Source organism: Balaenoptera physalus (genome assembly GCF_965194825.1).
Source record: "Balaenoptera physalus genome assembly, chromosome: 2".
Lineage (NCBI taxonomy): Eukaryota > Metazoa > Chordata > Mammalia > Artiodactyla > Balaenopteridae > Balaenoptera > Balaenoptera physalus.
In genome coordinates this window covers 172,966,493-172,990,796 of record NC_138883.1, presented here as the reverse complement: position 1 = coordinate 172,990,796, position 24,304 = coordinate 172,966,493, and the positions used below count along the sequence as shown (strand labels likewise).

At 40.2% G+C, this 24,304-nt stretch overlaps 2 protein-coding genes across 4 annotated transcripts in view; one reads left to right on the top strand and one right to left on the bottom strand.

Moving 5' to 3' along the window:
* DCLRE1C (DNA cross-link repair 1C) overlaps nucleotides 1–24,304 on the top strand; it is a 116,036-nt gene that overhangs the window by 5,538 nt on the left and 86,194 nt on the right. The window lies entirely within an intron of this gene.
* Nucleotides 1,698–20,750, bottom strand: OLAH (oleoyl-ACP hydrolase). Its single transcript, XM_082449147.1, has 4 exons — nucleotides 14,242–20,750; nucleotides 10,305–10,534; nucleotides 9,870–10,002; nucleotides 1,698–3,412 (listed from the first exon to the last, which is right to left on the bottom strand). Exons 1-4 carry the CDS (start codon nucleotides 14,310–14,312, stop codon nucleotides 3,241–3,243), a joined length of 606 nt encoding a protein of 201 aa, XP_082305273.1. The 5' UTR covers nucleotides 14,313–20,750; the 3' UTR covers nucleotides 1,698–3,240.

Below are 24,304 nucleotides of genomic sequence, written 5' to 3'. Positions count from 1 at the left end.
CCTATGTTTTCCTCTAAGAGTTTGATAGTGTCTGGCCTTACACTTAGGTCTTTAATCCATTTTGAGTTTATTTTTGTGTATGGTGTCAGGGAGTGTTCTAATTTCATACTTTTACATGTACCTGTCCAATTTTCCCAGCACCACTTATTGAAGAGGCTGTCTTTTCTCCACTGTATATGCTTGCCTCCTTTATCAAAGATAAGGTGACCATATGTGCATGGGTTTATCTCTGGGCTTTCTATCCTGTTCCATTGATCTATATTTCTGTTTTTGTGCCAGTACCAAACTGTCTTGATTACTGTAGCTTTGTAATATAGTCTGAAGTCAGGGAGCCTGATTCCTCCAGCTCCATTTTTCGTTCTCAAGATTGCTTTGGCTATTCGGGGTCTTTTGTGTTTCCATACAAATTGTGAAATTTTTTGTTCTAGTTCTGTGAAAAATGCCATTGGTAGTTTGATAGGGATTTCATTGAATCTGTAGATTGCTTTGGGTAGTGGAGTCATTTTCACAATGTTGATTCTTCCAATCCAAGAACATGGTATATCTCTCCATCTATTTGTATCATCTTTAATTTCTTTCATCAGTGTCTTATAATTTTCTGCATACAGGTCTTTTGTCTCCTTAGGTAGGTTTATTCCTAGATATTTTATTCTTTTTGTTGCAATGGTAAATGGGAGTGTTTTCTTAATTTCACTTTCAGATTCTTCATCATTAGTATATAGGAATGCAAGAGATTTCTGTGCATTAATTTTGTATCCTGCTACTTTCCCAAATTCATTGATTAGCTCTAGTAGTTTTCTGGTAGCATCTTTAGGATTCTCTATAGTATAGTGTCATATCATATGCAAACAATGACAGCTTTACTTCTTCTTTTCTGATTTGGATTCCTTTTATTTCTTTTTCTTCTCTGATTGCTGTGGCTAACACTTCCAAAACTATGTTGAATAATAGTGGTGAGAGTGGGCAACCTTGTCTTGTTCCTGATCTTAGTCGAAATGGTTTCTGTTTTTCACCATTAAGGACGATGTTTGCTGTGGGTTTGTCATATATGGCCTTTATTCTGTTGAGGTAAGCTCCCTCTATGCCTACTTTCTGGAGGGTTTTTATCATAAATAGGTGTTGAATTTTGTCAAAAGCTTTCTCTGCATCTATTGAGATGATCATATGGTTTTTCTCCTTCAATTTGTTAATATGGTGTATCACATTGATTGATTTGCGTATATTGAAGAATCCTTGCATTCCTGGGATAAACCCCACTTGATCATGGTGTATGATCCTTTTAATGTGCTGTTGGATTCTGTTTGCTAGTATTTTGTGGAGGATTTTTGCATCTATTTTTTTTTTTTAATTTTTTATTTATTTATTTATGGCTGTGTTGGGTCTTCGTTTCTGTGTGAGTGCTTTCTCTAGTTGCGGCAAGCGGGGGCCACTCTTCATCGCGGTGCGCGGGCCTCTCACTGTCGCGGCCTCTCTTGTTGCGGAGCACAGGCTCCAGATACGCAGGCTCAGTAGTTGTGGCTCACGGGCCTAGTTGCTCCGCGGCATGTGGGATCTTCCCAGACCAGGGCTCGAACCCGCGTCGCCTGCATTAGCAGGCAGATTCTCAACCACTGCGCCACCAGGGAAGCCCTGCATCTATGTTCATCAGTGATATTGGCCAGCAATTTTCTTTCTTTGTGACATCTTTGTCTGGTTTTGGTATCAGGGTGATGTTGGCCTCATAGAATGAGTTTGGGAGTGTTCCTCCCTCTGCTATATTTTGGAAGAGTTTGAGAAGGATAGGTGTTAGCTCTTCTCTAAATGTTTGATAGAATTTGCCTGTGAAGCCATCTGGTCCTGGGCTTTTGTTTGTTGGAAGATTTTAAATCACAGTTTCAATTTCAGTGCTTGTGATTGGTCTGTTCATATTTTCTATTTCTTCCTGGTTCAGTCTCAGAAGGTTGTGCATTTCTAAGAATTTGTCCATTTCTTCTAGTTTGTCCATTTTATTGGCATATAGTTGCTTGTAGTAATCTCGCTTGAGGTTATTTTTAGCTCAAATTTATTCCATGAATTCTAACTCAAAACCCAAAACTCCCCCCATAATGAAATTTATATTATTTGCACTTGGTTAAGAAGGAATGATACGTTCTAAAAAATACCTCCTGTGTGCACTTTAATCTTATGTACTAAGACTCTCTCTATACTATTTTTAAATCATAACAAAAACATGAACCCATATTATGTGATCCTAAACATATCCATGCTTTAAAAGGTGACATTTTAGTGTATAATGCTGTGTCAAGCAGTTTAAGCCATAAGGAAGAGACACCGGTTGCATGAAGTCGGGGATTTATTGTGAAGATCAGTGGGAGATAACAAATCAAGATACCGATTGAACAGCCGGGATTCCAAGAGACAAACACAGTTTGGGAATTGCTAGAGATCGCAGGATCCACGCAGCTCCAGGTGTGTGGTGCCTCTTCATTCCCTGTGAATCCTATCTGTAGTGTTCTGCCATTGCTCCGTCTCAGATAATTTTCCCTATTTCCCTTTTTATTCCTGTCTGTTTCCAACTGTTGTGCTTTCTCCCTACATCTGGGGCAGCCTGTTGGGTGTGCTTGACCCTCTGTACTCCAAGGGCTGTCCGTGGTAGGCTCGCCCTGGGTCCCTGTCAGTCACTGCCAGAGCAGCAGCGGGGCCACACGGAGACAACAGGCAGTCCAGGTCGGAGGAAAGCCTTAGACGAGAACCAGGGCTATGGGCATTCCGAGGACTTGCCAGGACAGGCAGCAATGATTAGTTGGGACTGTCTTATTTTAACAAAGCAGTGGGCTGCTTTTCCTCGTTGAATGGGACGACCCTGTATTTCAAAAGATGAGATCAGGCTTTGAGCCACAGTGTGTTAATGAAAGAATCATTTCATTTCAAGCACTTCCCCTGTCTATCATTTTCACTGTCAAAATAACTGAAGGGAAGAAATGGATCATCGACCAAGCAGGAACTTCATTGACAAACCTTCCACAGATGAGACTCAAATGAGACTCTAACATGAAGAAGAAAGACCCTCCCAGAAGTATTCTCGACTGGTTTGTCTTTCATCCCCCAGATACTTAAATGCTCTGTGGGGAAATACATTTGTAGATAACAAATCACCCTGACAGTAGCAAATGTATCATTTTCCAATCTCTGAATCAAACTCATAAGCTACTCGGAAAACTGAAGAGGAGTATTAGATAATCACTTGGACTATTTTAAGACCTAGAGGGAAAATATCCAAGAACAGTGAAGCATTGATACTTCTAGAGACTTGGTTATGTAATTCTTGATGAAGATCTCGTTGGAAGGTTCCAAAAGATAAAAGTGGCATCCTGGAAGCACGCGAATATCAAAACTTTCACTGGTTACATCTTCCCAGGCTAAAAAGAAACAGAATTATATTCAATAACAAATGACACCGCCAACAACAGAAGATTTACTTCCAGATGTTACTTTTCTAAGAGCTGACACCAGTGGTAGAGTTACTTCCAAGGTCTCAGGTTCCGTATTTCCTGTATTTTTAATTTCTCAGAGACCTATCGGTATACAGCGGTATTACCTGCCTTCTCTCATTTCACACACAACCAACATCTCTCCATTTACACTGAATAAAACTTGGGCCAATTTTCTACTCCATGTAACCGCTAGTTGACATTAGCTGAGAAATCATCAGATATCTCAATAAAATACCTCAAACCATCAAAATAATTTCACCTTCCAAATCCGCTGGTATATCTTCAGATCCAGTAAAGCGTGTTGAGTCATGTTAACTCACAAGAAAGAACAGCCTCAGAGGGTGTATCAAAGCTGCAAACATAGAAGAGCCGGGTGGTAACTTTTCACAATAGACACCCCCAGAATCTTTTCCTATTAATAACTTCATTTATTTATTTATTTATTTTAAAATTTATTTATTTATATCTTTGGCTGCGTTGGGTCTTTGTTGCGGTGCGCGGGCTTCTCATTGCAGTGACTTCTCTTGTTGCGGAGCATGGGCTCTAGGCACGCGGTCTTCAGTAGTTGTGGCATGAGAGCTCAGTAGTTGTGGCGCACAGGCTTAGTTGCTCCGTGGCATGTGGGATCTTCCTGGACCAGGGCTCGAACCCGTGTCCCCTGCATTGGCAGGCAGATTCTTAACTACTGCGCCACCAGGGAAGCCCTAATAACTTCATTTAAATCAAACATGGCGTGTCCTCACTTCTTTCCCTTTTGCTATTTACAGCAATACAAACATTTTTTTATTCATGGTTCTTCTACCTGTCAGCACCTGAGAGTCACTGTGGTCCAGGCTATTTTCCAAGATCATCTGGCTTCTAGAAGAATGCCAGTCGCAGCAGGATGGCACCTGGGCACCCAGTCCAGCTCAGGGTGAGGCTGGTTATATAGTATCTTTAAGTGTCATTCTCCCAAAATGACCACCTCTCTATTCCCCAGCCCTCCATCGTCCGGCAGAGGGTTGCTGTGTACAGAACAGAAACAGGTTTATGGAAGCAGGGCCCCTGAGTTGGTTCCACCAATTCTCAGTTTAATCACAGCAGCAGGAAACATTGACTGAGCTCAGTGCTGGGTGCTGTGTTAGCCCCTAGGGACACTTGAATAAATAAGCACAGTTCCTTTCCTCCTGCAGTTTAGAGACTGGCTGGGGAGACAGACATTAATTAAATCATGGGGTGACTGGAGAGATGTGTCACCAAGTTCAGGGTCATCTGTGAACACCTGACAGGTGGGGGTAGGGTGGCATCAAGCAGGGACTCCCTGGGAAATGGAGTTGGACCTGAGATCTGAATAAACAGGAAAAATTTGGCAAAGGGGAGAGAGGCAGCAGGGGAAGAGGGAACAGATAAGCAGAAACCAATGGCTATTGTTCCAAGAGTGAATGGGGAATCGGGACAAACTGAGGTAGAAGAAGCAAGCGAGGGCCAAGTGTAGGCCTCACGAAGGGCTTTGGTCATCATAAGACAGCCAGGAAGCCCCCAAGAGGATTTAAGGCAAGGCAACTCATGACCAAACTTGACTGTTATCCCTCTGGGTATAATGTGAGGAGCACATTATAATGTGGGACCGAAAGGGGCAAAGCGTTGTTTCAATAGTCCAGGCAAGAATTCCCACTTCTGCCCAGAATGTAGAAAACTAGGAGCACCACTCCTGGCCTAACGAGGAACAAAAGCCCAACAGAATGCAAAACCGTAACTTCTCTTGAGCTCATCAGAGAGCTGAGCTTGCAAGGCAAACTAGAAACCGAACTCCGGGGAAGGTCAGGCCCCTCTAAGCAGAGGCGGGACATGCGGACTGGCTCACGTGGGCAAAGCCTGGGAGGAAGGGGTGCCTGCTGTCCATGTGGGCAAGAAGAAATCCGCTAAAATGTGCAAGGGCTGGAGACCAAGCGTGGGGTGGTGTGTCAGATGCAGTTCACACCGACTCACAGGCTCCCGTCCGTGGGCCCCCACTAGGCGTTTCACGAGAAAGACTGGGAACAAGGCGAGAGGCCAGAAAGAGCCTTCTCTGCGGGGCAGGTGGGCAGCAGGAAAGTGGATGTGACCATGAGATGGGCACTAACCCTGCCCCCTGCCCAAGTCCTCCCCTCCTGCTAAGCAGGCCTCAGCTGCTGGAGTCGGGGCATCAAATACTTCCAGCCCCAGGCGCAGGAGGAGACCCACAGATGTAGGGGATAGAAGGATTAACCCTCTACACTTGGGGAAGGAGTGGGAAAGGGTCTTGGGGCCACAATTCTTTTTTTTTTTTAAATAAAGGTGACAGATCATGAGTCATTTTTATTGGATATGCTTGAGAAACACAACTACACATCGAATTTCCTTTAAATACCAGTTTCCCATAGAAGTTCTCTCTTGCTCCATTTACTTTTTTTTCTTTTCGCTCTCTTTTCTTTTTTTTTTTTTTTCGGGCATGCCGTGTGGCATGTGGGATCTTAGTTCCCCGACCAGGGATCGAACCTGCGCCCCTTGCATTGAAAGCACGGAGTCTTAACCACTGGACTGCCAGGAAGTCCCTGGGGCCACAGTTCTATACAAAAACCAAGAAAAAGTCTTCTACTCCTGGGGAGAGACTGGAAACTTCCCCCCAATACCCACAAGACCCACCCACAAGGCCCAGGTACAGAGGACCTGCCTAAGATGGGAGCTCAAGACTGGCTAGGATGTCCAAGAACTCCCACGTTACCACAGAGGCTAGCATCACACATAGGGTACCAAGCAACAGCTGTCAGTGGTGCGAGCCTGGGGAGAGACTGTTCTATGAGGCATAGAGAAGACGGAAGAATTGAGAAAAATTCTCCAGCAGCCCAGACTCCACAGTACGCACACAGTAACTTGGGAGCAGCGTTGTCCTGGGGTAACCATAGTAACAACAAAATCCAAACACAGCTCTTCTCCAGTCTGGACTGACCCAACCCCCCACATGAATGGCCTGACAAAGAGGGGATGTGCTCAAATCCAAGTGTAAAAAATATTTATGTCAGTTTCATGCATGATATCTAGCTTTCAATCCAAAAAAATCAGACACACAAGAAGGCAACAAATAACTCCATTGTCAAGAGCCAAAGCTCTTGACAAAGAATCCAAAGAATCCTGAATCCAAAGAATCAGACTCAGATAAGACCCAGATGTTAGAACTATCAGACACGGGCTTTACACGACCTATGATTGAGATGTCAAAGCATTTCATGGAAAAGGTAGGCATGCATGAACAAACGGGTAAGTTCATTAGAGAGGCGAAGACTGTGAGAGCCCAAAAGAAATTCTAGAAAGAAGCAGCAACAGCAATGAGGCATTCCTTTGTCAAGCTCATCAGGAGACCTGACACAGCTGAGGAAAGAATCAGTGAACCTGAAGATGGTTAATAGAAATTATCCAAACTGAAACAAAAAGGAAAAAGAGTTAAAAAAAGAGAACATCTGAGAGCCCTGGGACAATATCAGACAGCCTGACATGTGGTGTAGTCAGGGTCCCAGACGGAGAATAGAACAGCACATGAGACCAGGTAGGGCAGGAGGACAGCTTAAGTGAGGTGGGAGCTGACGAAGCTTTCCCACCTGTCACAGATTTTCATTTTGGCCACCAGGCTCTGAGCCTTGGGGTTGGGTGATGGGAAAGAGCTGAGAGACATTCTCAGGCCTGATTTCATTTCTATTGGAAAAACCTGAGAGCTACAGAGAGGCGGAGAGAGAACAGACTGAGCAAGGGGAAGCGGCAGGAGCGAAAGGAGAAGAATGCACTGAGCAGGCTTGGGGAGAACGCGCGGGATTTGGAGACACAGGAAGCGAAGAGCTGTGAGTAGCTACTGTGATCTGATTCTCTGGGGGGAGGGTGAGACTGTTACAGAGTTTTTGTTGTTGTTTTTTTATTCTATGAGTGGAATATCCCTGTGAGTGATTTCTCTTAGTTTTGGTTTGGGGGAGGTTTCTTTTGAGAGCTCCTGAGAGTTTAGCAGGACTACTTTATAATACCGCTGCCTTGGCATCCACACTGTGGCCTGTGGGAGCATGGCACTGACACTAGCCCTTCCTGCGAGCACATGTAGAGTCACAAATAAGGGTGAGTTCCTGGGAATTGCCTGGCGGTCCAGTGGTTAGGACTCTGTGCTCTCAGTGCCGAGGGCCCGAGTTCGATCCCTGGTTGGGGAACTGAGATCCCACAAGCCACGCAGCTTGGCAAAAAAAAAAAAAAGAGTGAGTTCCTGATAGGACCCTCCCAACAGCTTCTGTGATAGGTTTCTTCTGGCCTCCCAGAGCCTTCCCTTGTGCGCCTCTTAGATAACTCTCCCGTGAAGTTTACCAAAACCTGTTCTTTGGGGTTTGAATTGACCAGTTTGGCCTATAGCCGGGGAACCCCAAAGCCCTCCACCCATGCATAAAGCACCCCCTAATAAGGGCATGTCCTTCAGGTGCTGCCACCTCTCTGCCTGTAGCCCGCCTTGACCTCCCTGTGTGGCCCCTCCAGTTGTGCCGTGGACATCCTGCAGGACCTGTGAGTTGTGAACTTCTCTATTTCAGTTTCTCTTGGGGTCTGTTATTGAACCTCTGCTCCCTTTCCAACCCCCAGGGTTCTTCTTAACAAATGTTAATTCAACAGAGTCACAAGAGCCTTTGGTAGCGAATTGTTTTGCTGTGTTTGGTTTTTAAAATTGCATGAGGTTTGTTACGTGCCATGCTGTCTCCTAAACATGATCTCATTTAATCCTCACCACCACACCTGGAGAGAGTTACTCTCATCAGATGAGACCCTGGCTGTGAGTCTCACAGCTACTAAGCCAAGGGTTTGGATCCTGGGAAGCAGACTCTACAGACGGCGTGTTTGTGCAAGGCTTAATTATTAAAAAGCAGCTTTTGCCTACGTGATTATTTCAGTGACTGTCCACAGTGATTTGGATTTTGCCCTCGTTACCAGCAGGAGCTGGCGGAGTAGATCAAGGAGCTCTGTGAGAACTTCTGCAGGCACAATGGTAGCAAGAAGGTCTGCGGCACCTTCCGAATGCAGTGGTCTTCACAGGCATTGTGGCTTTCTGCATAGCCTCGGGCCTCACTGGCTTTATTGGTCTTTAGGTGGTGGCTCAGCTGTTCAGCTGTACGGTTGGACTGCTGTTAATAGCGCTTCTCACCTGGGGATACATCAGGTCTCTGGTCAGTATCGTGAGCTGGGCGGTGCTATTCATTCTGGTGCAGCATGTGTATTAGAGCAGGCCTCTTTTCACATTGGTAATTCCACTCAGGCTGCTGTGAGGGATGCAGTTGTTGGGAGACCATCCTTGGATAAAAAAGCTCAGTAGCATCTTAACAAGAGGATCCAGCAAGACCCTGGCCAGCCCCTTCTGATTTCTGGGCTTCTGCCATGGTCACGGGTCCGTGGCCGGACTGGTGTTTCTTGGATTCTGACTCTGTGCTAAGCCAGGAACACAGCTCAGCCCTGTGAGGACCACATTTGCTTAGATGGGGTAGAAGTGGAGAGAGATGGTCAGACTTGGGGCAGCTGGGAGACGGATGGTGGACCTAGTGATAGAGTAGAGGTGGGCATTGGGGTGAATGCAGGGATGTGATGAAGATGAACGGGATTGTCTCTGTTCTCAAGGTGCTTCAAATCTGCTCCACTTTTGTTTTTTTTTTTGGAGCTATTTGTGTAAATTTCTAGTCACAGGCAGTGCCCAAGGTGGCCCTAGGCCCAGTTCCAGGCTTTTTGGTGGAAATAAACACAGGCCCAAGGATCTCACTCCTCCACAGAGGAGACAAAGCCCAGACAAAATAGAAGAAATGCATGGCAGTAGATAATGGTGACTAAGGGCCGCATGCTGGCCCCATAGGGCCTGCTGTGGGGAAGTTAGAATAGGAAGAACCATTTGTAGGTTCCGATTATTGGGGCCAGCATCTGGAATGTTAGGACGTCAGTCCTGTTAGAAGAATCAAGTGTCAATGAGACATCTCAGGAGACAGAGGAATGGTCATGTGCCATGGAGCCAAATGAGTTCTGGAACAAAATTCCCAAAAAAGCAAACCACTCCCCTGTCCTGGATCACCTCCACACTTAATAAGTAGGGATCCCCTTCTGCTGACCCCCTAAGATGAGAATCCTTTGGCGTTAGTGATTTATTCAACAAATATTTGTTATATGATAAAACATACATGTTGAACCATATTTTTTTGAAGAAAAAAAGATGCTCTATTCATCCTTAATTGATGTAATTTCCAGGCCCAGCTCCATTCTAAGGCAGCAAAAATATTACAGGTGGGCCTCAAAGGGAAGGAAGTCAAACTGCCTTCCTGGATAAGCAGCCCCAGAGAACCGCCAACCTGCATCTTCCATAGATAATTATATATCAGAAAAAAACTTGTCTCGATTACTTACATGTAATTACTAACAATGCGACTATCTGTCACCAGTTTGGGAAATTGTTGTAAGAATGCCTTGTCATCAACAAAATCCGCAGGGATGCCTACCAGATCCTTTAGGAGACAGGTAATTTGTTCTTCTGACAGATCTTCGGAAAAACAAAGTCTGGTCTTTGACTTAAAACATTAGTCTGATGTTTCATGTAACACACCTGTTCAGACACCAAAAGCTATCCCACTCTCCCTTTTGGTGATTTCAAGAATTCTCTGATCCAGTTAGTTTGCTGAAGGTTAAGTTCTCATCTGCCTCAGAATGAAAGAAAATACACTTAGAGTCAATATTAGCTTGGAGATGCTAGGGCCAGTGCAGGCACTGACCAGAAACAGTTAAAGTGCATTTCAGAGGAAAGGAGAGAAGATACTGAAAGAGATTTGTGGGTGTTTCATTAACCAATAGTATCGTTCATTAATCCTTCATTATGCTGGATCAAAATTCGCCAGATAGGAAAATAACAACTTGATTTTTCCCCCCCGTTTCCCTCCTTTCCACCACCCTCCCTAAGGAAAATGAAATTACTTACATGAGGAGCACTTATACCTGACACACATAAATGCACCGGTTCTAGCTTATATTTTTCTTTTACATGTAGCACAGTCATAAAAGTAACATAAGATCCCATACTACATTTGGGGAAGAAAAACATGATAATAACTGTTCAACAAAACTCATGATAATCCATCGGGACTCCACAAGAACAAGCATCATACGCACAGCAGTGGTCATGAAATAGTCCAAAGAAAAGCATACATTAGTTGAGTAATAACTAACTTATTTGTAAAAGGTATATTTTCAATGATTTATAGCAGCATAAGAAGGGTTTCAAGACATCCTAGGTAATTCAAACTAAGATCTGGTACTGATTTCCACAATGTCTTGAAATTAATTTAAATTTCCTTTTCTCTATGAAAGATATATATATCACTATGTCTCTAATAATATTTATCAGCAATTCTCAAAGTACAGTCTGGGGACTCCCAGGAATCCCTGAGACGTTCTCACGTGGTCTATGATGTTTTATCCAGTGGCCTATGAGGTTAAAACTATTTTAGGATAATACCAAAATATCGTTTGTCTTTAAAACTCTCTTTTTTTCATGAGAGCATAGTTGAGTTTTCCATACCGCATGTGTGACATGGGGTATTGCCGCAGTTGGAATGCAGAAGCAGAAGGGAGAATCTAGCTGCCTTCCAATAAGCCAGACATTAAACATACGCCAAAGTGTAAAACGGTGCTACTCTTCTCACTATGTTTTTTGGAAAAATATATTCTTTTACATAAAATACATATTCTTTATGTCAGCATATAAGGGATTTATTAATGTTAAGTCAAGTATTTTTATAAATTTATTTGTTTATTTATTTTTGGACTGTGTTGGGTCTTCATTGCTGCGTGCAGGCTTTCTCTAGTTGCGGCGAGCGGGAGCTACTCTTTGTTGCGGTGCGCAGGCTTCTCATTGCGGTGGCTTCTCTTGTTGTGGAGCACAGGCTCTAGGCACGTGGGCTTCAGTAGTTGTGGCACGCGGGCTCAGTACTTGTGGCATGTGGGCTCTAGAGCGCAGGCTCAGTAGTTGTGGTGCATGGGCTTAGTTGCTCCATGGCATGTGGGATCTTCCTGGACCAGGGCTTGAACCTGTGTCCCCTGCACTGGCAGGCGGATTCTTAACCACTGCGCCACCAGGGAAGTCCCAAGTGTTTTTAAAGTTTCATAGTTTTAATTTCTAATATGGTAAATATTGACAGATAAATCACACATAAAACCTCATTGAGGTCCTCAATGCTTTTTAGAAGTATTAAAGTAGTGCTGGGACCAAAAAGTTTATGGACTGCTGTGGACATTATGTAGTTATATTTTGTAGACAATACTGCCAGAGATAATTTTTTGTAAATATCTTTGGAGGATGAAGAAAGGGAAACTCAGTCCCATGTTCACTGCTGATGGAGTGTAAATTGCAGGTAATTTGGAAATATATATCAAGAGCTTTATCAATGTCATATCATTAACCTAAATTCTGGAGATATGTCCTTAAGAAATTTATAAGAGGTGTATACTAAATTTTCTACAAAAGTGTTCATTGAAGTGTTTTCATAACAGAAAACACTTTTCTCTCCACAAAAGGGGATTGATAAAGTCATGAAGCAATGTAATCTTACAGCAGTAAAAGATCTCCACAGCAATAGTAAGTGGGGAAAAAAATCAGGAAAAAATATAAAATAGGATCTCATCATGCAAAGATACTATGAAGCCACATCACAATTCTGAAGGATTATCTAGGATACTGGATACTTTTTATTTTTCATTTTTTGCTTGAGCATATCTATAAATACTGGGTTAGCCAATAAGTTTGTTCATTTTTTTCCATAAGATGGCTCTAGCAGCACTTTGTTGTCTTTAACTTCATTAAAAACAATCTTGTTAGATTGCATGTGACAGCTGTCATATCAGTGTGCATTTAAAAAAGACATCAAAATTGGTGAATTTTTGTGTAGCCATTTTAATATTGAAGATGGAAGAAAAAAGCAACATTTTCGGCATTTTATGCTTTATTATTTCAAGAAAGGTAAAAGCTCAACTGAAATGCCCAAAAAGATTTGTGCAGTGTATGAAGAAGGTGCTGTGACTGATCGAACGTGTCAAAAGTGGTTTCATGCTGGAGATTTCTCGCTGGACGGTGCTCCACAGTCAGGTAGACCAGTTGAAGTTAACAGCGATCAAATCGAAACAATAACTGAGAACAGTCAACGTTATACCACGCGGAAGATAGCCGACATACTCAAAAATACCCAAATCAAGCGTTGAAAATCATTTGCACCAGCTTAGTTATGTGAATCACTTTGATGTTTGGGTTCCACAGAAGTTAAGCGAAAAGAATCTTCTTGACCATATTTCCGCATGCGATTCTCTACTTAAACGTAATGAAAACATTCCGTTTTTAAAACAAATTGTGACGGGCAATGGAAAGTGGTTACTGTACAACAATGTGGAGCAGAAGAGATCGTGGGGCAAGTGAAATGAACCACCAACAACCACACCAAAGGCCGGTCTTCATCCAAAGAAGGTGATGTTGTGTATATGGTGGGATTGGAAAGGAGTCCTCTATTATGAGCTCCTTCCGGAAAACCAAACATTAATTCCAACAAGTACTGCTCCCAATTAGATCAACTGAAAGCAGCCCTCAACAAAAAGTGTCCAGAATTAGTTAGCAGAAAACGTATAATCTTCCATCAGGATAACGCAAGACCACAAGTTTCTTTGATGACCAGGCAAAAACTGTTAGAGCTTGGCTGGGAAGTTCTGATTCATCTGCCGTATTCACCAGACATTGCACCTTCAGATTTCCATTATTTAGGTCTTTACAAAATTCTCTTAATGGAAAAAATGTCAATTCCCTGGAAGACTGTAAAAGGCACCTGGAACAGTTCTTTGCTCAAAAAGATAAAAAGTTTTAGGAAGATGGAATTATGAAGTTGCCTGAAAAATGGTAGAAGGTAGTGGAACAAAAGGATGAATACATTGTTCAATAAAGTTCTTGGTGAAAATGAAAAATGTGTCTTTTGTTTTAACTTAAAAACTGAAGGCACGTTTTGGCCAAACCAATATATATAATATAGTAGCCAAAATTATTGAGTCCTTACCATAATACCAAGTAATTTATGATTATTATCCATTTAATCCTCACAAATGGGAACCATTATTATTCCAGCTTTACAGAGAAGGAAACATAATTTAGAAGCCTAAGGAAGTTGCCCAAGTTCGAACTGAGTAGGAGGCAGACAGAACTCCAGAATTCATGACCTAACCTTAAAATTCTATAACTTAGCTTAAGAAACATATACTATTTATATCCTTTTTAAATTTTAAAAATAAATGGAATATAAGTTGCTGCCTAGAGTTTTGATTTTACAAGTCCTGATTTTTTTTTTTTTTTTTTTTTTTTTGCCTATAAGGAAAAAAGGTAAGAAGACTACACAGACAGGCCGTTTGTAAGAGCTGTGGCTGGTTAAAATTACCCAACATGCTGGGACTGTTTTCAAAAGAGAAGATACCAAGAGGAGCCTAGGATTTACACACTCCTGAAAAAAAGATTTCAGTTAATCTCACCACCTGGCATTTCTATCTTTTTGGTCCCTACTGCAGGGCTTCTTTTGGTCTGACTTTCTCATTTGAGAACAGCTATAACCATATTGAATCAATCGTTCTTTCAAGCAGTGGTGAAGCAGTGTAACCAAAACAAAGGCATGCGTCCCACAAGACACAAAGAACAACATTAACCATAGATTTGTGATGGAAGAAACTCCCCCAAATGTCTCTCAAAACAGAGGTTAAATACCTGTGGCCAAAAAATGCAAAATTTTCACCCTGAAGGACCGGCAGCAGAGCACAGGCAATTTCATCAACCATCTGGTAGATGTCACTTGGAAAAGGATCTTCAAGCCGACTTTCGCTCCCAGCAAGCCTTATGGCATGCCCTGGAGATTGAGGAAGACAGTTAATACATACAGACAGCGAGAGGAATGCTGTGATACTGTGAAAGAGCTTATGTTAATACGATGGGAACAGTTTCAAAGACACGAATAGTAATGGTCAACGTAAGGAGAGAAAAGTTTTGGAATTTGCTGACTAAAAAAGAGCACAAACTACAGCAGACTAAATATCTGAAAAATATTCTCCAACTATAAAACATTTAGAAATACTAGATGAATCACATGTGTGCAGAGTTTGGCTCACAATAAGGTAAATGGAATACCTGGAAGAAAACAAAATAAGAGGGGAGTGAAAATTCCAGTCATGAGCCTGTGCTAACAGAATGACTGTTTATTGCTTGTATCAGGAAAATAAAATACCAGGTTTAAAGGGCGGCCAAGAGGCACAAGGCATTGGAGTGCCTTAAATTTTCGAGAAAGGCAGATAGACCAATGGAACAGAATAGAGAGCTTAGAAGTAGACCACATGTATGTGGAAACTCAGTTTATAACTGAGTTTAAAATCAGTGGGGGAAAGTGTAGATCTCTGAATAACCAAGTCAACTGGTTATTCATGTGGAAAAAATAAAATTAAATACCAAGCTCTTACGTCATATATAAAAGTCAATTCTAACTTAAATATGACAAAACACTTAAGAATTGATAGAAGGAAACATCAGCAAATAACTTTGTGACTGAGGGTTAGGATATGCTTTTAAAAGTAAGCTGTAAAAAGTACAAACTTTAAGAGTGATAAACTTGACTATATTAAATTTTAAAACTTCCGTGAATCAAAAGACAACACATAAAGAGGTGGCACAGACCAGGAAAGACATTTTAACCAACCAGACCTAAAATAAATTAGGGTCAAGAATATGTAAAGAATTTCTACATGTCAATAAAAAAAGAGATTCAAATGGAAAAGTGGGCATAAGATACTAATAAGAAACTCATAGGAAAGAAAACATAAGTAGCAATACATATATGAAAATGCCCAGTCTCATCTATAAAGAGGGTTATTCCATTTAAAATCAGAGTAATTTCTTTATCTTATAACTGGAAGTTGTACCTTTTGACCACCTTCACCCATTTCCCCTACCCACTTCTGTTCTCTGAATTTGTTTTTTAAGATTCCGCATGTAAGTGATATTATACAGTATTTGTCTTTCTCTGTCTGACTCATTTTACTTAGCATAATGCCCTTACGGTCTATCTATGATGTTGCAAATGTCAGGATTTCCCTTTTTATGGCTGAATAATATTCCATTATCTATCTAGATATCACATTTCCTATATCATTCATCTGTAGATGGATAGATTGTTTCCATGTCTTGGCTATTGTAGGTAATGCTGTAATGAACATGGGGCGTATAGATATCTCTTTGAGATACCAATTTTGTTTCCTTTGCATATATGCCCAGAAGTGGGATTGCTGAATCCTATGGTAGTTCTATTTTTTATTTTCTAAGGAACCTCCATACTGTTTGCCATAGTGGCTTCCCCAATTTACATTCCCACCAACAGTGCACGAGGGTTCCCTTTTCTCCACACCCTCATCAACCACTTGTTATCTCTTGTCATTTTGGTAATAGTCATTTTAACAGGTGTGAGGTGATACCTTTGGGTTTTGATTTGCATTTCCCTGATGATTAATGATGTTGAGCACCTTTTCATGTACTTGTTGGCCATTTGTAAGTTGTCTTTGGGAAAACGTCTATTCAATTCCTCTGTCTATTCAATTTTAAAATCAGATTGTTTGTTTTTTTGGTATTGAGTTGTATAAGTTCCTTATATATTTTAGGTATTAACCCCTTCTTAGATGTGTGATTTACAAATATTTTCTCCCGTTTGGTAGGTTGCCTTTTCATTTTGTTGATTCTTTTGCTGTGCAGAGCTTTTTAGTTTGGAGTCATCCCACTTGTTTATTTTACTTTTGTGTTTGTGCTTTAGGTGTCATATCTGAAAAATCATCACCATGATTAAGGTCAAGGAGCTTTTTCTTTGTTTCCTTCTAGGAGTTTTATGATTTCATGTCCTATATTTAAGTCTTTAATTCATTTTGAGTTAATTTTTGTAAGTGGTGAGAGGGGTCTAGTTTCATTCTTTTGCTTGTGAATATCCAACTTTCCCTGCACCGTTTATTGAAGAGACTGTCTTTTCTCCACTGAGTATTCTTATCGCTCTTGTCAAATATTAGTTGACTGTGTATTTGGGGGTTTATCTGGGCTTTCAGTTCTACTGCATTTGCCTATGTGTCCGTTTTTATGCCAATAGCATACTATTTTGATTACTATGAATACGTTCTAGGGATATAATGTACAGCATGGTGACTATAGTTAACAAAACGGTATTGTATATTTGAAAGATAAAAGTTATCACAGGAAAAGAAGGTTGAAACTATATGAGGTGATGGACGTTAACTAAACTTATTGGGTGATCATTTCACGATATATACACATGTCAAATTATATGGTTCAGCTTAAACTTATACAGTATTACATGTCAATTATATCTCAGTAAAACTGGAAAAAATAGAACAAAATCAGAATAATTTCATGCACAGATTGGCAAAAAATCAAAAACCTTGGCAATAACAATATTGTCAAGGATATAGAGCAATGAGGATTTTCATGTGCTGCTTTGGCAGTGTGAATCATTTCAGTTCCTCTGGAGAAAAGTTTGACAATATCTCCTATGGCTGGGGACACTCCTATTCTACTACCCAGAAATTCCACCCCTAGATGTAGACTCTGTTAGCCATGCATGCAAGAACACATACAGTTGCCCCTTGAACAACAAGAGTTTGAACTGTGAGGGTCCATTTATATGCAGACTTTTTTTTCAGTAGTAAATACTATGGTACTACAGGAAACACGGTTGGTTGAATCCATAGATGCTGAACCATGAAAACAGAGGGCCAGCTACTAGTTATATGTGGATTTTCGACTGTGCAGAAGGTCAGTGTCCCTAACCCCTGCATTGTTTAAAGGTCAACTGTATATGAGACTGCTCATAGAAATTATTACTAATAGCAAAAAAATGAAAAAGACTTTAATACCTGTAAAGAGAAGAGTAGATGCGTAAGTTGTGTTTTAGTCACAATGGAATAATAAACACTAGTTAAAAATCAATGAAGTGGAGATCCACATACCCACGTGATGAATCTCAAAAAATCAGAGGATAAAAAACACAAGTTTCAGAGGAATGTTTACAATATGGTACATTTATATAAAGTTAGAAAAACACATGAAATGTCTATATTAAACCATCAGCTGTTGATTTAAAACCTTGTATGAAACTACTTCCAATAATTTGAAAAAATATATTTACACATTAGTAACAGGGCTCTCTTCTTCCAATGAATGGATTGTTTTGAGACCTCCGTGGCAGAGTACTGATGACTGGAAAGTGGAGAGAAAGGGGCTTGGAAAGCATGAGGGAGCAGAGAGGGGTGGTGTTTGGAAGGGCAACATTTCCAGGGATGAGAAAGGCATCTTGGAAAGGGGAGAAACATCTCTTGGAGACCTGCTGGCAAAAATAAAGAAGGAGGGAGCTGAAGATAAGAGCCCTACGGATACAAGGTAGGATCAAAGAATCAGAAGAATGTGGAAACCGCAGCTCTACAAAGTGTCATTTATTTTTAAACTGCACTTCACTATAACGACAGAAGAGGGCACTCTTGAACTAATAAACAGAGTAAGCAACTAATCACCTTGGGCTCCCCCCCAATAGAACGACCTATTTTTGTGTGTCGGGAAAATCCAACACACTTCATCATGAACAGAAATAAACGTAACACACAGAACAAAGAAAGTAGGAATTAAACTTTTTCAGCTAACGAACATGCTTTTTAAAAAACTCACAAAGTAGGACTTCCCTGGGGGCGCAGTGGTTAAGAATCTGCCTGCCAATGCAGGGGACACGGGCTCAATCCCTGGTCCAGGAAGATCCCACATGCCGTGAAGCAGCTAAGCCCATGCATCACAACTACTGAAGCCCATGGACCTAAAGCCTGTGCTCTGCAACAAAAGAAGCCACTGCAAAGAGAAGCCCGCACACCTCAACGAAGAGTAGCCCCCACTCGCTCCAACTAGAGAAAGCCCGCACGCAGCAACAGAAACCCAACGCAACCAAAAAGAAAAAAGAAAAAACTATATTCCAATAAAAATTTAAAAAAGAAACTCACAAAGCAAACAATACAACACTCCAACATAAATTCAAATGAGAAATTGCAGGTATGAAAAAACACTGTAACTCACAAATTTAAAATCCTGAACAGAAATAGACAAACAATTGCAAAAAAAGCTGACAGAATGCTGGAAAGAAATTGAATAAGAAGACAAAAATTATTTCAAAAATGACTGAAAGTTATCTGTGAGATAATAGATGCAAAGTATTTAAATGGATACGGAGGACAGAACTAAAAAAGCTAGGAATAAGAAAACAAAGAAAGAAGGAAAAGATCCCCAAAGAAGGTGATAATTATAAAAGGCAGAAAGAGTTCCAACACAGGAATAATTGGAGACTCTGAAGAAAGGTAAACAAACTGAAACACTGGAAAAGAACTAATATTTGAAATTATAGTCCATGCAAACTTCCCTGAAATAAAATAAGACATGAAACTGTGTGTTGAAAGATTTTGACAATTGAGGAAATGCAGTGAGGGATAGATGAGAACAACCTTTGCAACTTTTCCATAAATCTAAAACTGTTTTTTTAAATAGCTGTTTTTTTAAAAAAAAAAAATGAATGGAGATCTTTGTCAAAAGTAAAAATAAAATCTGAAGCAAATATTTCAAAATAGTAATATTGAAAAGGCAGGTAGTAGTTGATACACGATGGTTTGTTAGATTACTCCATTAAACCAGCTTTCCAGTTCTGGTTGTTAAGAAGTATCTTGCATAGCATTGTAAAGCAACTATACGCCAATAAAATTTTTTTAAAAAAGAATATTACTCAGCCATAAAAAAAGAACAAAATAACACCTTTTGCAGCAACATGGATGGACCTAGAGATTGTCATACTGAGTGAAGTAAATCAGAAAGAGAAAGACAAATATCATATGATATCGCTTATATGTGGAATATAAAAAAATGGTACAAATGAACCTATTTACAAAACAAAAATAGAGTCATAGATGTAGAAAACAATGTTATGGTTACCAGGGGGGAGAGGAGAGAGGGATAAATTGGGAGATTGGGATTGACATATACACACTACTATATATAAAATAGATAACTAATAAGAACCTGCTGTATAACACACGGAACTCTACTCAATACTCTGTAAGGGCCTATATGGGAAAAGAGTCTTAAAAAAAAAAAAGAGTAGATATATGTATATGTGTAACTGATTCACTTTGCTGCACACCTGAAACTAACACAGCATTGTACAATAAATCAACTACAATCCAATAAAAATTTTTTTTAAAAAGTATCTTACAGCAGAAAAACTCTCTCATTGAACAGGTAGATAAACGGAATAAAACACAAACACACACACACACACACACACACACACACATACATACATACATACACGAATGATCTGTTTGAAGCCATCATTGAGCTTCTGAGGCAACGAGGACATTCCTGGAGAGAGGAAAATCCTGGAGAAGTGAAGTTCGATTCCTCCAGCCTTACTCCCCTTGTGGAGATGTGTCAATTACTTGGTAGAGGTCACAAGTTCTAGACTGCAGGCTGAGGCCTACTTTTAAGAGGGCAAGAGGCCAGCAGAGCTATTTGCATTCCCACAGAGCTAGAGAGATAAAAATTGGAAGACAGTGCTGCAGAGCCAGCTAGGAATTGGACGCCACAGAGACAAGAGGTACAGCATTTTGTCCCTCAAGGCATCTGACTTAGTCTTAAACTTCACACATCAAGGGATGAAGAAAATACAATCAGAAAATTAAAAGAATAATGGTATTCAGTTTCATGCTGCTGTGAGAAAAATTCAAGTTCACAATCCACCAACAAGAAAGTTCCTAGGACAGACAGGGCAATAAATGTAAGCTGAAGCACAGAGACAAAAGGAGCATAAAAAAAGTAAAGAGAGTCTCAGTGCCCTGTTGGACAATATCAAGTGATATAACATGTTTAATTAGGAAACAGAAGGTAACAGAACTTCTTACTCTAGAAATATAAAAATCACCTTATTGAAGAGCACTCTTGGATGCCTATTGCTATTAATTATTCACCAGTAAGGAAAAGCTTTATCGTGCTTCGAATTCCTATATGTGCATGTCACCTGACCTTATAAATTACTTAGGTGGTGATGAAAGTTCACATACCTTCCATTGAATTAGGAATATCTTGGCCCCATTTGGCAAAATAATTGGAGCCACCTCCTGCCCAGGGAAAGCAAACTAGCCTAAAAGGTGAATTATGATTCTGGTATAAGCAGTTCACAACTTTGTCATTCCTAGGAGAAAATTCAAATATATTTAATGATGATGTAAATCAATTAACCTGTCCAAACTGAAAATAGGTGTGTTTTAACGGAAATTTTTATTAATTATAAAGAGAATATGTTCAAATATAAAGTGATTGCCATTTTTTTCAACAAGATAGACCAAAAAAGGTTTTCATGTATTTGTTTTTAACAATTAGAATATATAAACTTTTAGGGATGTAGGTGAAATAGTCAAGTATCTATATGTAACATTTAGGAAGTACATTTCCTATGCACATTTAAAGCGATAGATGTGTTAATTTAGAAATCACCTTTTTCACAATTCAAGGAATAGTTTTATCTACCCAGTTTTATCTCAGTGCCTTCATGATTTCAAGTCATCTGTAAGTTTTCCAGAGCACATAATTTCCACTCCCTTCTGAGTGTTAGATAAATACATCTTTTGCATCTGCATATAATGCTGTCTTTGGAAATTTTATGCCAAGATCCAAGTATCCTTTCACCTAGTATTAGGATAATTTATTTTTTAAAAATTCAAAATATATTTATATACTTAATGTAAATATATATATAAATTCAACAATATACATTTGTATCATCCATAGTTTAAACATTTCCTGTAAAGTTTTCAAATTGATCATTAAATCGTTTACAAAGATAAGTAGTCTTTCCAAATGTGAGATTATCAACCCTAGTATTGTGATTAAATCTGTTTTGCCTCTTTTTTTCCCCCCAAACTAACGATTGAGATTTTTTTCAAGTTCACATGTGTTCTCTAAAGTGGACTTTGTTTTTTCATAATAAAATAATAGACAGAACACTAATAATTATGAGAGACTTTACAGAAACTTAAGCACAAGTTAAAACCTTTCTTGTGGGGAAAGATAACTTTTGAAGAAAAACTCCTTGCCTTGTATCTGGGAACTTATGTTAATAATCACTAATTTAAAGATAAAAAACAAAAGGGCTAATTTTAATGTTTTCTTTTGAAGAATAACATTTGGTACTTGAGGCTATATTCTCCTAACTAATCCTATTACCAACAAACTCACTGACTATAGATCAGCCCTAAATAAGAGCTTCATAGGTATCAACTATTTTATGGAAAAATGCTAGAGTCAGTTTTTTAAGGAGTACAAAAACCTTCCGTAGTGCCTACCACAGTTTGGTAAAAACTACGTAGCTAATGGGTGATTTTTCTGAACCTTATTTCCGGAAGTTATTGAAGAGTCTCAAAAAATGACTTGAATTCAACATTTCTTTAAAACAAGTCCATATTTTTAAAGCCAAGGAGCCCTACTTCAATTATTTAAATTACTTGCATTCTAAGGAACAAAAATATGTCAGAACAAGAGTAGTTTTGCCATACCTGAAGCCTATGTAATTTGCAGGAATAGGGGAGTTCTTTAAGAAAAAGAATACAAAGCTATGAAGACAAAATTAGGTGTAGACTCTTTGATCATTAGTTTCAAGGTAAAACCATCTTCTTTTGCATTGGGGATGGGCTAAGAGTTACCTTTCACTTATTTAGAGCTGTGCCAGTCTCGGTGGGTCCTCAGAACCCATACTGATGGGGTGCCTGCCCTCCACAGTGAACCCACTGCCAAGATCTCATGAGAAGGTAGAGCCTGGGAGGGTAGTGCTCATTGCTGTGAAGTCTGGACAATTAGTAGAACCTTCTTACTCTTGGGCTCTTGCTATCTCCCCATCCATCCAACCTCCTGTGTCTCCCGAGAGAAAGAATCAAAGACCAAGAAAAGCTAACCTTGCGCAGCCAATCCTCTGGGCAGAAGACATCTACCTGAACTTGCCTTCTCTTTATCTTCCCCTTCTTCGTTTTTGAGTTAAATCATAAAATTCTAAGACTTTGGAGTCGAGAGGGGTCAGGGCGATCATTTAACACACTATTACAGCCTAGTGACTAAGGCTGTGGACACAAAGAGATCCAAGTTCAAATCCTGGCTATACCCATCGATGTGACATTAGGCAAATGACCTGAGTGATTTAAAGTCTCAGCATCCTCATCTCTAAAAGGAGTACAATAATAGTGTCTTCCCTACATTTTGATTGAATGTCTCAAAAATGCTCAGCATGGTTTTAGGCACCCACTAAACAAAAATGAATGTTACCTATTCTTCCTTGTTTGACAGTTGAAGAAACTGAGGCTGAGAGATGTTAAGTTACTTGCCCAAGCTCACCCAGCCAGTGACAAATCAGGAATTAGAACACAAATCCTGTTCATCCTAAAAGCTACTTCCCCACTCATCCCTCTTCCCGTGTTCTCAGCATCAGCATATAAGTAGATCACTAAGTGGCAGGGAGTGGACAACACACCTGGGAAGCTTCGAATTAGAGAGTCAGGGTTCTTTGCTACTTAAAGATGTAAATGGAATCTTGCCTTCACCTCTCTTAATTCACACAAGTGTTTTGGCCAAGTCACAGATTTACAATTTCACTTTAAAATCACCACCAAGTCAGTACCATTCTAGATAGTGAGTAGTTGGTGCCCTTTACAATACCTTGCACTTGGGGCAAAGGCCACCAAATGAGGTTTCTCTGAGAAGCCCCTTTCAGTGTAAAAGGGCAACCTCCAAATGCAGAATATCGGAGCACCTGGGGGTGGGGGGGTGAACCAGATTGCACATGAAGTCACATACCTAGCTGTCCCAGCTTCATCTCTTCTGTCCATTCTGTGAGGAGATGGTGCAGAATTGCTGGTCTCAGCAACATGGGGTGTAAAACCTCTCATCAGCCTTGTGCACACTTTTAAATCTGTTGACTGTATTTACTGCTCCAAACTCTGTTTAAAAAAAAAAAAAAAAAAAAGAAGAAGGGGAAGAAATGGATTAGAAATAACATAACAGATGTTATGTTGGAGTTGCCTGCCTCAGTTCACATGCAGTTACCAGTAACTGCTTCCATTACCTGAACCCCCAGCTAACATAGAGAAAGACAAAGATGCAACATTTGTAAACTCTGGCAAGTAACCAAACCTGCAGCGAAACCAAGCAGAAAACACGCAATACCTACTAGAAAATTGGGGTCCAAGGGGATGTTTGCTTTTAAAATACGGATGTCTTCATTTTCTAGGTATTTATAAAATTTTAAATCTTAAGGAGGAGTTGGGAAGGCTATGAAAGACTTCACTGCTCTGCCCAACTTCCAGCTCGCAAGCTGCAAATATTCAGAAAAGAAATGAAGAATTACCCCCAGATCTGTCATTTAGAGGGTTTTATCCTTTTACTTCCTAGAAGCTCCTTGAATCATGTCAAGGCTTCAGATTACTCAGCTATGAACCTCAGAAGTGTTCCCGGGAGGCCAGGCTGATCTCTCAGCCTCCTGACTTTTTATAGGGCAGTGCATGGCCCTTGGAGGAACTGAAAGACTTGCTTAACTAATGGAATAAAGTTCACTGAGGTGGGGAATCGTCTTGTCACTCAGACTATTTTCTTAGTAAGAATGGCCTGGAGAAATCAAATTCTCAGAAGAACCATGCAGATGACTCATTAGGATTTCACT

What these genes read in the sequence shown, in the direction of transcription:
- OLAH (XM_082449147.1), bottom strand. Translation starts at nt 14,312, where the DNA reads ATGGTTGATGAAATTGCCTGTGCTCTGCTGCCGGTCCTTCAGGGTGAA. An exon ending in ATTAATGAACGATACTATTG is followed by an intron (nt 10,003 to 10,304) that starts GTTAATGAAACA and finishes GTTTTTCCGAAG; the next exon opens with ATCTGTCAGAAGAACAAATT. An exon ending in CGCATTGTTAGTAATTACAT is followed by an intron (nt 3,413 to 9,869) that starts GTAAGTAATCGA and finishes TTGAATATAATT; the next exon opens with CTGTTTCTTTTTAGCCTGGG.